The sequence below is a fragment of the Tupaia chinensis genome, unplaced genomic scaffold (genome assembly GCF_000334495.1).
Source record: "Tupaia chinensis unplaced genomic scaffold, TupChi_1.0 Scaffold000232_1, whole genome shotgun sequence".
Classification (NCBI taxonomy): Eukaryota; Metazoa; Chordata; class Mammalia; order Scandentia; family Tupaiidae; genus Tupaia; species Tupaia belangeri.
In genome coordinates this window covers 1,195,287-1,210,041 of record NW_006159708.1, presented here as the reverse complement: position 1 = coordinate 1,210,041, position 14,755 = coordinate 1,195,287, and the positions used below count along the sequence as shown (strand labels likewise).

The following is a 14,755-nucleotide window of genomic DNA, read 5'->3' as shown; positions in this document are numbered from 1 at the left end:
ATCCCTTCTCTTCCATTCTCCTCTTGGGATCTTGGGCATGCACGCACACACGCCCGGCGTGAGTTTTAAGTCACCGGGTGCTGGACTCAAACCACGGTCGACTACATGGGAGTCTACCCACATAGCCATTACACTAATTGCTGGTCCTTTGGTTGCAAGTTTTAGCAATCTTGAATAAGGCTACAATGAAAACAGTTGTGCAGGCACTTTTCCAACTGAGTGCTCTCCTGTCCTTTGGGTAGATACCCAGGAGTAGAATTGTTGGATCATATGGTAGTTCTGTTTGAAGGTCTTTGAGGAACCTTCATATCGTTCTCTCCAATGGCTGGACCAATTTACATTCCCACCGATAATGTAGGAGTGTTCTCCTTTCACCACACACCCTCCAGCATTTATCATCATTATTATTTTTTTTTAATCTTTACTATTCTGACTGGGGTCAGGTGGTATCTCATTGTGGTTTTGATCTGCATCTCCCTTACAGCGAGGGATGTTGAGCATTTTTTCATATGTTTTTTGGGCTGTTTGTTTGTCTTCCTTAGAGAGTTGTTTATTCAGCTCATTTTTCCATCTTTTAATTGGGAACATTTAACAATTTTAATCATTTTCTTCCGGGTAAGCTGCTTGAGTTTCCTGTGTATTCTAGTTATCAGTCCCTTATCTGAGGCAGTTAACAAAAATTCTCTCCCATTCCAGGGGTTGTCGATTAACACTAGTTATGGTGTCCTTTGCTGTGCAGAAATTTCTTAATCTGATGTAATCCCACCTGTCTATTATGGGTATTATTGTCTGTGTTTTGGGGGTCTTGCTTAAGAAGTCTGCCTACCCCAGTGTCTCCCGGAGTCCCCAGTGTTTTCTATCAGTAGTTTTACGTTTTGCAGTCTTAGGTTTAGATCTTTGATCCACTTTGAGTTGATTTCAGCCATAAAAAACAAAAGGCCCTGGAATTTTATCGAAAGTGGACGAATATGGAAGATGTGTTGCCAAGTGAAGCAAGTCAGGCTATGAAAGAGAAACATTATATGTCTCCACTTAACATATGCAGACTCTCCACACTCTATGGTGGAGACTGAAAGACTAGAGAACATAAAAGTATTCAAAATTGTAATGGACACTCGAGACAAAGTAGAGAGTGTGGGAGAGGAAGAGTGGAGGAAAGGAAATTTGGGGGGAAAATGGAGAGGTAAGACACTTGTGGGACACAAATAAGGTTTATTATCTATTGACGAGGATGTGTATAATAGTCTCAGTTGGGCTGGACTTAGGTGTAAATCATGCTGGGTAAAATCTCTTCACATTCTAAATGATGTATAGCAGTTTAATATACGAATAATAATAATTAGTTACAAAAATTAGTGTAAATATGAAGCAGGTATCTGAAAGGACACTTGTTTTATGTAAATGCCTATATTTTATGTTCCTAATGTAATGTAGAATTTTAAAATTATTTTCTTCTTAGGATAAAAAGTATGTATTTATAAAAATTTATGTCTCCACACAGGATATTAAGGCCACATTAGATAGCTGGCATGCAAGTATATGAATTGGTATTCTTTTTTGCTTTAATAAGTAGCTTTTGTAAAATAAAACATTTTGTGATTAACAATAGGTGTATTTGCCTTGTTACTGTTAACGGTAGTTAAAGTTATTTTTAAAAAAAAATGATTAGGGACTGGTAGATGGCATGTTGGTTAGGGTTCTAGACTCCCACATGGCTGACCACGGTTAAAGTCCTGGACCTGGCAGCTTACTTTCTTGCCGTCTCTCTCTAGCTCTGAAGAATGATAAATTGAATAAATAATTCTTTGAAAACAATTAAAAAAGAATATTTGTTACAGGGCATGTGCACTTACCAGAGAGAGGGAGAGGAGGGTGAGAAACCACCCCTGAGGGAATATGGCCACGCCACAGTCCCATTTCCTTTATTTTCCTCTTGGGATTTTTTTGTGTACGTGCACATGCACCCAGTGTGTTTTTCAAGCTGTGGGATTTGACCTCACAGTTGGCCATGTGGCTCCAACTGTCTTAACCACCATGCCACCTGCTTTGCCCAATAGTATAAAATTTAAACCTACTGTTTTAGACAGTCTTCTTCTAAACATTATTTTGTGGATGAATGAGATTCTGAAATGGACACATTTAGCAGCAGTAGCATAAGAAATTACTGTTACATATTGGCAGCTTGGAAAATTAAAATTGTTTAGAATTGTCTTTTATTGCTTGATACTATGATTCGGTTCTTATTTCTATGTTTGTGTTTATAGATGTCTTTGTATTCTGAACTTTTTTTTTTTTTAACCTGCAGTATTTGGAAACTATGTTCACACTACTTTTTCAGTTACTACAGCAAGTTACAGAATGTGATACTAAGATGCATGTTTTGCATGTCCTTTCTTGTGTGATTGAAAGAGTCAACATGCAGGTAATTTTACTATAAAACATGAAAAATAATGTCAGAATTAAGTAGAACATATGTAGGATTCATTATTATCTTTGCTATAGGTACATTATTTTAAAGTTAAAGCATTTATTAAAATACTTCTTACAGATTTTGATTTCAGTTATGTATTCTAAATTGACATTATATTTGAGTTTAAAAAAAACTAAGAATTCAACTATTAAACAATGTCTTTAGAAAGCAGAATTTTTCATGTCTTAAATGATTTAATTTATCATTAATACTTCTTGAAATTCATGTGTTTGAGGACATAGCTACAACTTTCTGCTGGCAAATACACAGAATTCTGACACTTTAGCCTCAAAAATTGTGTTTTTATGTTAGTTTAATATAAAAATTATACATAAAGTTCTGAATAAACTATTCAGCTTCTCTTGTCATTCCTAAACTTTGTGAAAGACTAATGTTCCAAGAAGCCACTGACTTAGAGTCTACTCCTATACCTGGTGTTAGTGAATTCTGATACCTTGAGTCTCTTTATTAATTGCTTAATTGATTAGAATAGATTTTAATTAATGAGTAATGAATGCTAAGAGCTTTGCATATGTTTCTCATTTAATCCTCTCAAAAACCTTGGCATGAGAGTTAGAATTTATTATCTCAAACAGTTTTGAGATTTTAAGGAACATGTCAAAGTTCACATATTTTAGTGACATTGCCAGTATTCAGAGTCAACATTATAGTACCTTTAATGGCAGGATTTCAGTAATTGTTAATAATTTTTTAGTAGATCATGGTACTGGTGTGTGAAAGTAGTAATAGCTTACAATTTGTTACCACTTGGAATTCTTAATACATTAATTATATTATTTCATTTGATGCTGGTCTTTAAATGACATTGAGGAAACTTGATCATCCAGATAGTTAATTATAACTGATTTTTTAACCTGTTTCAACCTCCAGCGTCTGTGGTTAAGTTGCTGTGCTCTCTAGGCTGGGACTGTGTGGGAGAGCTGTTCAATTTAGGGTTCAACTTAAAGACTGAGCAGAAGGGCGGCTGGGTGTGTGCCTTTGGTCCCAGCTACTTGGGAGGCTGAGGCAGGAAGAATGTGACACAGGAAGACTCCTTCTTAAAAATGAACAAATAAATAAGTAGATTAATAAACAAATTTATTTAAATTCCTTGACTCTGATGTTTATCTTCAGGCAAGGTTTTTTAACCTTGTGTCTTCATGGATAATATTGTAAATACAATTCTTAGCTCGCTTACCTCACAGGGTATGATTGTGAAATTATTACAAATGTCCAATATATTTAAGCACACAATTCATTTACAAGAAATTGTTTAAAAAGTTTATTGTAAAACTAGATTTGATCATTTTTCTATTGGATCACCCAGAAAGTCATGGTGCATTTTTGCATAGAAAAACAGAAAAATGTGTCATGACTTTCTCGTCGACCCAATATAATCTTTAGATACATTTATTGGAAATTTAAAGATTTTTTTTCCTTTTGGTGGAAATGAATTATCTGTATTTTCCCAGACTACTACCTAAACTTTGTCTCTAAAAGTTTTAATTTTTTTCTTTATTAAAAATGCTTCAGTGTTTCAATCTTTAATCATCTTTCAGAACATAAATAGGCCTATGCAGCTTAGGTAATAATAAGATAGAGTTATCCAGTAGTCATTTTTATTTTCAGAACTCAAATACAGGAAATGGTTAAGAAAACTATTTTCAGCTGTCTGATTCTTCACTTTTTTTTTCATGTTAACCTTTTAACAATTTTCATCATATCCTCATGGCATATATCCCTTAGTTATATTTTACATACTAAATTTGCTTTAAAAAAAATCTTAAAAAAAAATTTGCTAGAGGACCTATCTGCTTGCCAGAAAGAGACAGGGAGAGGGAGGAAAAGTGAAAAAATGCCCCCTATGGAGTATGGTTATGCCATAATCCATTCTTCATTTCTCCCTCCTTTTGGGCATTTGGGCACACGTGCACATATGCCCAGCATGTTGTTCAAACTTCTAGGTACAAGACTCTAACCATGCAGTTGGCCATGTGGAATCCTGCCACCTTAACCACCTCACCTATGGCTATGCCCCTCAGAGAAATTTATTTTCTCTTTTCTTTTCTTTTCTTTTCTTTTCTTTTCTTTTCTTTTCTTTTCTTTTCTTTTCTTTTCTTTTCTTTTCTTTTCTTTTCTTTTCTTTTCTTCTCTCTCTCTCTCTCTCTCTCTCTCTCTCTCTCTTTTTTTTAAGAGAGATTTTAGCTATAGGACACATGTGCTCACCAGAGAGACAGAAAGTGAGAAATCACTCCCCAGGGGGTTGGCCACCCTGCAATCCCTTCTCCATTCTCCTCTTGGGATCTTGGGCGCACAATGCACACAGTGTGTTTTAAGCTGCTGGGTCCAGGACTTGAACCGCAGTTAACTACGTGGGAGTCTAGCAACTTAACCCTTACGTCGTCTGCTTTTCCCATCAATTTCTAATACTGCAATCCCGAGCCTAGAACTTGTCCATCTTGAGTGTATATCTGTTTTATTTTTCAGGAAACTCACTATTGGTTGAGCCATGCTTTGCATCAGGATATATATTTTATTTTTTTTTTGAGAGAGAAATTTTTGCTATAGGGTGCCTGCACTCACCGGAGAGACAGAGAGTGAGAAATCACCCCCTATGGGAGAGAGCCATACTGCAGTACTTACTCTTCCATTCTCCTCTCAGGATCTTGTTTACACACAGACGTGTCTGGCATGAGTTTTAAGCTGCGGTACTCTGTGGGAGTCCAGCTGTGTAACCATTACGCCATCTGCTTGTCCCAGCATGTATTAATATTCACAACTGATTAACTTGGGACCAATGTAACCATCAGGTGTAATGGTTACATTGCTGGACTTCCACATGGCTGACCGTGGTTCAAGTCCTAGACCCTGCAGCTTGAAACTCAGCCTAGGTTCGTGTGTGTATATATATATATATGCCCAAAATCCCAAGGGGGTAATGGGGGAGAAGGGATGTGGTGTGTCTATCCCCCCAAGGGGGTGATTTCTCAGTTTCTCTCTCTGCCTTTCTCTGTCAATCTGACATGCACCTTATGGAAAACATTTCTCTTTTAAAAACAAAAACAAAAACTGATTAACTTAATCCATCTTTTGGAAATAGTTTTCTTCTCTTGTGTTTCCACCATTCCTGTACTCATTCATCATTGCACTTATCCTTTTTAGTTGTTAGGGTTTGTATGGCATTCTTCCTTTTCTTTCCAGTGCCTTGTTCATGAGTCCTGAAACTTGGAAGATGCTATCAGATAATTATTGAATGAAATGCTGGTTCTTTTTAAAACATAGTGTAAGTTCTATTTAGGTAAGATGCGTTGTGAAGGAATCAAGATATACCAGCATTTCCTATTACTCACTGAAGAATGCTGTTTTGTATTCATAAATTTCATTCAATAAAATTGATACTTAAAATTATTAAAATTATTTAAATGTGTTTTCCATCGAGTCCTGGGACTCTATGTAGTATCTGATTCATATTGAAAAAGATATGTGCTTAAATACATCCTATCTAATAAATACTTAGTATTTGCTGTCAGGAACTTAATAGTGTTCATCAAGGTATCTTGAAATACCATGCGTTCATTATTAATAAAGTTCTGTTGCTTCCCTACTTCTGTTGTTGGGCTAGATACGACCCTATGTAGGATGTTTGGTACAATACTTGCCTCTTCTGTGGAAGCAGAGTGAAGAACACAATATGTTGAGATGTGCCATTCTGACGACACTTATTCATCTTGTCCAGGTAAGTCACTTCTCCATAGAGTTCCTTAGTTTCATTGTTAAAACGTTTTCATTGTTTCTATGTGATTCATGGTAATGGTAGTGAAAAGCTTTACAGTTTACTTTTTTTTTTTTTCCACGTGTGATCTAAACAGTTTCAAAAACCATTTGTGTATGTTGACTTTGGACATTTTTTGAGACCATTTCAAAAATATTCTCTTATGTTTTAAAGATTTCTTCATCAAATGTAGTGGTCTCCATAGATGGTAGATTTATGATTTATACAGTTCATTGTGCTGCACATATATATAGTTTCTCTGGTGTTCAGGGATTTTTACATAAATGTACTCTGTATTTTTATCCTTTTCCTCGATTTAAAATTAAATGTTCCGTTTGTAAACTTGGAAAGGCAGGAAAATAGGTGAGTTGCTTTGGAGGGAAGACGAGTGAATTTGATTTCAGACATTCTGGCTTTGAAGTATTGGGATGGGTGACAGGCAGAGAGGGACCTGAAGCTCTCAGGGAAAGAACTGAGGCTGTAGTTCTCATAGGGTTCTAAACTGAGCCATTGAAGTGAATCACAGTCTTTCTGTGAGAGCATGGAAAGGGGAAAGCCCAAGGCCAAGAGTAAGAGTATCTGGATGCAGATACCCAAGTGATTTTGCTGACCTTACCCTCAAGTTTGAAAAGTTTTCCAATGGAGAGATTTCCTTCTAAATTAAGAATTAGTACACTAAGAATTTCTAATGTTAGTTAAAAACAGCCTTTGACACCACACTTTCTAAATGTGAGCTATTTTTTTTTGTTAAATATTTATAGATGAACTCTATAGTTACAAATTCTGTTCTAAGGCAGTTTTAGATAATCAGTGATACAAAGTATTTTTTAGTTTTAGAATTATTGCTTATCATTATTACCACCCTTTAATTTGACCAGAGAGAGAAACAGAGAAAGAAAGCAAGCTGCCCGGTCTAGGACTTGAACCATGGTTGACCATGTAACTGAGGCTGTAGTTCTCATAGGGTTCTAAACTGAGCCATTGAAGTGAATCACAGTCTTTCTGTGAGAGCATGGAAAGGGGAAAGCCCAAGGCCAAGAGTAAGAGTATCTGGATGCAGATACCCAAGTGATTTTGCTGACCTTACCCTCAAGTTTGAAAAGTTTTCCAATGGAGAGATTTCCTTCTAAATTAAGAATTAGTACACTAAGAATTTCTAATGTTAGTTAAAAACAGCCTTTGACACCACACTTTCTAAATGTGAGCTATTTTTTTTTGTTAAATATTTATAGATGAACTCTATAGTTACAAATTCTGTTCTAAGGCAGTTTTAGATAATCAGTGATACAAAGTATTTTTTAGTTTTAGAATTATTGCTTATCATTATTACCACCCTTTAATTTGACCAGAGAGAGAAACAGAGAAAGAAAGCAAGCTGCCCGGTCTAGGACTTGAACCATGGTTGACCATGTGGGAGTCTAGCACCTTAACCAGTACACCACTGCCTGCCCCATACAAAGTATTATTTTTAAAGCCCTTTTTCTCCAGTTATTTTTACTGTGGTAAAATACATACAACATAGAATTTGTCATCTTTACCTGCTTTAAGTGCACAGTTCAGCCATACTAAATACCTTCATAATGTTGCATAGCCATCACCACCATCCATTCCCATAACTCTTTCATCTTAGAAAACTCACACAATTAAACAATAACTTCCACCACTAGCCCCACTAAAGCATTTTTTTTTTTCCTAAAAAAATAAGTGCCTGGCCCAGCATTTCTTCCTGTTTATCCTTGAATTTTTATGGTTATCTTGTGAAGACTAAAATGGTTGTTTCTTTTATAGAAGGGGACACAAAGACTAAGAGAAGGTTAGTGGCTGTGATTGCATTTGTCAGTAGCAAAATAATGTCCGCCAGATCTTAACTTTTGTGAGAGAGATGTGGGGGAAAAAAAAATTTTTTTTTATGTCGCCTCAGACAGTGCTACTTCTGGTATTAGGAAGTCAGAGTAACATGGAATGTTCAGGCCTTTTTCTTTAATCAAGACTTTTAATTACCTTGTGTGTTTGTACGGGTCAACAGGGTACAACCAAACAGTAATCTGGCCTTCTTGGGGAAATTATATAATATTTAGTACTTAAAAAGTATTTTGCATGGGACCAGTAGTTGGCATAGTGGTTAAGGTATTGGACCCCCACATGATCCCTCACATGGCCAGCCACACTTTGCATCCTGGACCCAGTGGATTGAAAATCATGCCGGACACATGTACATATGTGCCCAGCATCTTGAGAGGAGAATGGATGAGAAGGGATCATAGCTAGCTATCCTCTCTGGGGAGTGATTTCTCACTTTCCCTCTCACTGTCTCTCTGTCTCTCTCTCTCTGGTTAGTGCACATACCCTAAGCAAAAGCCTTAAAATAATTTTTTTTGGCTGTCATTTGAGAAGGTTATAAGAAGGTTTTTGGTCCAAATCCTTTCATGGAAAATGCTGCTGTCATTTAGCTTTTAACACAGATGCTAATGTAAGTTGTTAAATGTTTTTTATTCCATGTTTTAAACTTAGAAACCCACTCTAGTAGTGATTGGTGAGTTTGATAAGTTGGTAAAAATAAACTGTAGTTTGCAGTAGTTGGCCTCAGTGGAAGTAGAAGTTTATTCGTATAATAACATTTTTTTAGTACCTGCAATGTGTACTGTATAGCGTACAGAAACACATAGAACAAGCTCTTTGTGAAACTGATTGTCTAGGGAAATACTAAACATTTGTGTCAAGTGCTGTTTTCACAATAGCACCATGGTGCTATAGGGGCACTTGGTGAATCACCTGTTACAAACTGAAAAGTGAGATAACACTTCAGGGCAGGCCTCCTGACACGATTGCTCCCTAAATAGTGTTGTTGTTACATAATGGTGAACAAGAGGTGTAAGTCAAAGGTTTAGGGAAGAGAGTGGTAAAGGTTAGCTAGCATGTGTAAAAAGCTCCTGAGTTTCAGAATCTGGTACTTAATTGTTTAACTCTCTGCCTTTTTTTTAAATGCCAGAAGTTGCATGTATGTTCACACGGTAAGGAAAGTGGAGCACCCCCACTAGGGCCCTATTAATGGGGCCTGCTAGTGCCACAATTCTTTTTCCTCCATTTCTTCATGCCATCAATATCCTTGGCACCTGAGCACTTGGTGTGTTTTTCAAGCTGGCTGACCTTACGGGATCCAGCTTCCCCTGTAGCCCCTAACTGATGTTGTATGGGGCCAGCCCTATTTTCTGCCCTTTTTTTTGGGGGGGGTGTCTGTGTATTAATCAGTTTTATATATAGATAGCTTAAGGAGAAAATTATTTTTTTAAATTATTTTATTTAACTTTATTCATTTATTTATTTCAATTTGAACAGAGAGGTGAAGGGTTGGGGGGCGGGAGAGAGAAAGCAAGCTGCCAGGTACAGGACTCGAACTGTGGTCAGCCATGTGGGAGTCCAGCACCCTTAACCACCAAGCCACCTGCTGGCCCCAAGGAGAATATTCTTAAAGATTTTTAATGAAAATAGCACTGTGTTCCTCTTTCTCCTCTCTTTCCTATTTGCTAAAGGAATCAACTTTTAATATTCTTAAAGATTTTTAATGAAAATAGCACTGTGTTCCTTATTCTCCTCTATTTCCTATTTGCTGAAGGAATCTACTTTTTGCTCTTTTTAAAAATTTTCAATTAATCTTTTTCTTACTAATTACTTTTTTTAACTTTATTTATGTTAATTTGACCATAGAGGGACAGAGTGAGAGAGAGAGAGAATGTGAGATAAGCAAGCTGCCAGAGATTTTTAATGAAAATAGCACTGTGTTCCTTATTCTCCTCTATTTCCTATTTGCTGAAGGAATCTACTTTTTGCTCTTTTTAAAAATTTTCAATTAATCTTTTTCTTACTAATTACTTTTTTTAACTTTATTTATGTTAATTTGACCATAGAGGGACAGAGTGAGAGAGAGAGAGAATGTGAGATAAGCAAGCTGCCAGGTCTGTGATTAAAACCACAGTTGGCAGAATTCATTTCTTTGACCTATAGTACTGAGGTCCTAGTTTACTTGCTGACTGCCAGCTAGGGACCCCCTTCACTCCTTGGAGTCTTCCCATGTTCTTTGACAAATTTTTCCTTCCTTTTTTTGAAGTCAGTAATAATGAAATTTTCTCATGTCAAATTTGCTAAGGCTTAGAATTTGTGGCTCCTCCTTATGCAGAGAAAACTTTTTTTTTTTGGAGAGGTTTTTCGCTATAGGGCGCGTGCGCTCGCCACACAGACAGAGAGAGACAGAGAGACAGAAAGCGAGAAATCACCCCCCAGGGGGGATGGTCACGCCGCAGTCCCTTCTCTTCCATTCTCCTCTTGGGATCTTGGGCACACACGCACACACACCCAGTGTGAGTTTTAAGCCACCGGGTCCGGGACACGAACTGCGGTCGACTACGTGGGAGTCCAGCGACATAGCCATTACGCCAACTGCTGGTTCCCATGCAGAGAAAACTCTTAAAGGACTCATGTGACTATGTCAAGCCCACCTGGATAATCTCCCTATTTTAAGGCTAAATGATTTGGGACTTTAATTACATCTGTTAAAACTCTTCACAGTAGTATCTAGATGGGTGTTTGGATAACTGGGGAAAGGTGTGTATATGACAATGGCCAAAAAACTCAGATGGTCATCTAAAATTTCTGCCTAGTACACTTAGTTTTCTGTGTAATTTAACCTGTACTCTTCACTCATTACTAGACGTTACCACAGTATGGTCAGATACACCAAATATTTTGTTAACCTTCGCCAGCTCAAAGAAATACAAAATATTCTTCATGTGCTTTAGTCTAGATTGGTTTCACCTTATGCTTATGGACAGCTGTCACAGCTGGATTCCCTTTCATTATCATCAAAGGGATTCTTTTTGTCTGTCCCTTTTGTGGGATGCCTGCTTTCTGTACCTCATGTGATCATTTTTCCTGTTTTACTCTCTCTCTGATGAAGCTCACGAATGGCAGTGGCATTCTGCAAAAGATACACGGGAGGTAAACATCTTTTGAGATTTTGCATGTGTGAAAATGTCTTATTCTGCTTTCACTTTGATTAGTACTTTGGCTGGTATAAAATTCTCAATTTTTCCCTTAAAGTTTTAGAGTCATTTTTCTTTTGTCTTAGAGCTTCCAGAGTTGCTCTAGGAACCCCGAAGCCATTCTAATTCTTGATTCTCTTTGCCATTTCTGGCAACTCATATGATCATCTCTGTGTTGCTGTATTCAGTTTTATAATGATATGCATATGTCTTTATTCCTTTGTTCTGGATACTTGGCAGACATTTCAAACTGTAAACAACATTCTTTGGTTCTGAAAAATTTCACATTGAATCATTTCTCTCTTCCCCTTCATGTTTTTCTTTTCTTTTGAACTTTTTGTTACTTAGATGGTAACTGTTTTTAACCAGTTCTCTAATTTTCTTACAGTTTCTTTCTAGCATTTTCTTTTCTTTGTCCATTTGTCCTCCTTGCTGAGGAATTTCTTAAACTTTACCTTCCAACTTTTAAATTTCTTTTTCCTTGCTTGCTACTACTATTATTATTTTTGAGAGAGAGAGTTCTTTTTTTTTTTTTTTTTTTGCTATAAGGCACGTGTGCTCTCTGGGGAGAGAGAGACAGAAAGCAAGAAATCACCCCCCCTGGGGGGGGAGTATATGGCCATGCTGCAATCCCTTCTCTACTCTTCTCTCGGGATCTTGGGCACACACACACGTATGCCCTATGTGAGTTTTAAGCCGCTGAGTCTAGGACTTGAATTGCGGTTGACTACATTGGAGTCCAGCGACATAGCCATTATGCCATCTGCTGGTTCTCCCCTCCTCTGCCCTTGCTATTACATTTCATTGTTTATGCATTCTTTTTATTTTGCTGAGTAGTTCTTTTGTATATAACACTTTATTTTTTGTTTCATGAATGCTATATTTTACTAAAATTTTTAAAAATATTTAATTTTATTTATTATCTTTAAAAAATTTGCTGTAGGGCACGTGCTCTCACTAAAGAAAGACAGAGAGAAGGAAAGTGAGAAAGCCAGCTGACAGGTCCGGGACTTAAACTGCAGTTAGCCATGTGGGAGTCCTGTACCTTAACCACCATGCCACCTGCTGGCCCCCTTACTAAGACTATTAATGATAAGTGTTTCTAAACTTTTATTTCTGTTTAGTTTGTTTCTTTCAAGATGACTTTCTTTTCTTTTTTGGTCTCTGTTTTTCACATTAGCTTTTTTTTTTTTAAGTCATTTTTATTCATCCCTGCTTGCTTATTTTAATTAATTTTGTATTATGAAAATTTTGATGCATATACAGAAGAAGGAAGAACAGTATAATGAATTCTTAAACATCACCCAATTTTAAGATCTATCAGTGTTTTGTCTATCTAACCTTTTAGAAGTAGGCACTAAAAAGCTGAGTGAGAAGCTTGCTGATGGTGGGTGTTTTCTTCTGGATGATCTAGCTAAATTTGTAGAATATACCTTATAAATATTGTGAAATTTTTTTCCCATGGAAAGGTCCTTCAATCTCCTCCTAATGCAATCTTTGTGTTCTGTATTGTACACTTGCTCTTAATTATCTAGTATCTTCCATCTTAAGACCATCTGCTTTATCTTACTTGAAAATAAACAGCCAGTTTTATACTGGTTCAGAGGAGTGCTATTTATTTGCTGTAGCTACTTATAGATGTGGATGAGATCTTGGCATCAAACTACTTTTTGAACACCTTCTAGAAATCCTCTTACTAACACCTTCTCGTGTTCCCTCTTTTCCTAACATGCATACTTCTTAAAATACCTGGTCCTGTATGTTTCTAAGTCTTATGGATGCTCTGCAGTGTAAATTAAGTTGCTTCTTGCTTTTTAAAATTTTTTTATTTTTGTTTTTTGCTGTTGGATTGGAGCTTTGGTTATTTTTAGTCTACTAAGTCAATTACTATTTGTCTTTCTTTACAATTTCCCAAATTGAATTGCTTTTATATATTTTTAATGCTATCTTTGTACTTAAGGTTTTAGGGTTTAAAAAAATTCTATAACATTAGTGGATTTGGGAAGAGAAAATTAGTAAATGCATAATGTTGAATCTGAATCTCATCTTTCTCCATCAGTTAATATAGTATTAGAACTGTGAGTTGTTTGATACAACTGGAACATAGACGGCAAACTGTGGAAAGGTTAATAGGGCATCTCTTGAAGTTTAGAAAAAAGGAGTGTGCTACTATCATTTTTATTTTAAAAAATAATTGGGAGGCCATTGATGATATTGGTTTGAAATGGAGTAAAACCCATGTCAAAGAAAGTAAGGAGACGCTTTCTGTGAACTGTGAAAAAGGTGCTGAGGACTTGAATTAGAGAGATGGAAAGAAAGAGAACAGTTTATAGAGATAGGATTAAGGATTGTTTAGATGTGGGATGAGGCAGAAAAGGAGTCAGGTAGTGGTTTTGATATAAACTATCACAGAGTAGAGTGGTTCATTCCACTTGAGTTAGGAAATGTAGACAGAGGAACTGCTTTTTAGGAAGACAGTACATGGGTTAAGTATTAGTGTTTGAGATGCCTTGTGGCTGATGATGTCCTATAGTCATTTGAGTGTCAGAAGTTGAGAAGGGTGGGTTGAAATGAATAAATTTGAACATCATCAGTGTGTTCATGGAGTTGAGAAGTGAGTTAAGGACACTACTCTGAGAAAAGCCGATATTTAGAAGATAGTGTTCTTTTAACTTTATCCCTATATGTCTATTTTATGTAAATATAGTAGAATATGACTTTTCCTTCGGTTTAATAATTTCTAGTAGTTTTAATCATACCTAATGAATGTATTTTTGAGCTTTCATAGTATTATACACAATTCTTGTGGTTCCTGTAGGCCCAAAGAGGGTTCAGATTTACTTAAAGCTGTATTATCAGGAATTGTATACATTCTCTAGAAACTAGATCACAAGATACTGAGTTTCTTCAGGCTCTGAGAGAGTCTGTATCTTAATTGGTTGTTTATTTTAGTTTTGTTAGCATATTTTACTTACTGAGATAAGTAATTAAGTAGATAAACTCTAATTTTCCAAGGAAATTTTAAGACTCCTTGATAATCAAAGTGAACTTGACCAGTTCTTTCTTTTTTGTTCCATGAAAGATTAAGCAATGGAGAGTAAAATTTAACTGAGTTTTCAGGCTCAGTATGCAGTTTTATTAAATAATGGCATTTTTATATTTCTATTTCTTTGGAAAACCCTTTAAGAGTTACAGAAAGGGGGACCAGCAGTTAGTGTAATGGCTATGTTGCTGGACTCCCACGTAGTCGACCGCAGTTCGTGTCCTGGACCCGGTAGCTTAAAACTCACTCCAGGTGCGTGTGCATGCATGCCCTGCATCCCGAGAGGAGAGTGGAGGAGAAGAGATTCCTGCATGGCCATCCCCCTGGGGGGTGATTTTTCACTTTCTGTCTATCTGTCTGGCGCGTGCATGCGCCCTATAGCAAAAAAAAAAAAAAAAAAAAAAAAAGAGGTAAAGAAAGGACCAAAAACGTGC

The 14,755-nt window shown here is 36.5% G+C and overlaps 1 protein-coding gene across 3 annotated transcripts in view; it reads left to right on the top strand.

The window, feature by feature from the left end:
• IPO11 (importin 11) overlaps positions 1 to 14,755 on the top strand; it is a 229,725-nt gene that overhangs the window by 107,386 nt on the left and 107,584 nt on the right. For all 3 annotated transcript variants that reach the window (XM_006148320.2, XM_027771805.1, XM_027771806.1), the window contains exons 19-20: positions 2,306 to 2,422; positions 6,093 to 6,206. In XM_006148320.2, coding sequence (XP_006148382.1) covers positions 2,306 to 2,422; positions 6,093 to 6,206 — 231 coding nt within the window. The remainder of the gene's footprint in view (positions 1 to 2,305; positions 2,423 to 6,092; positions 6,207 to 14,755) is intronic.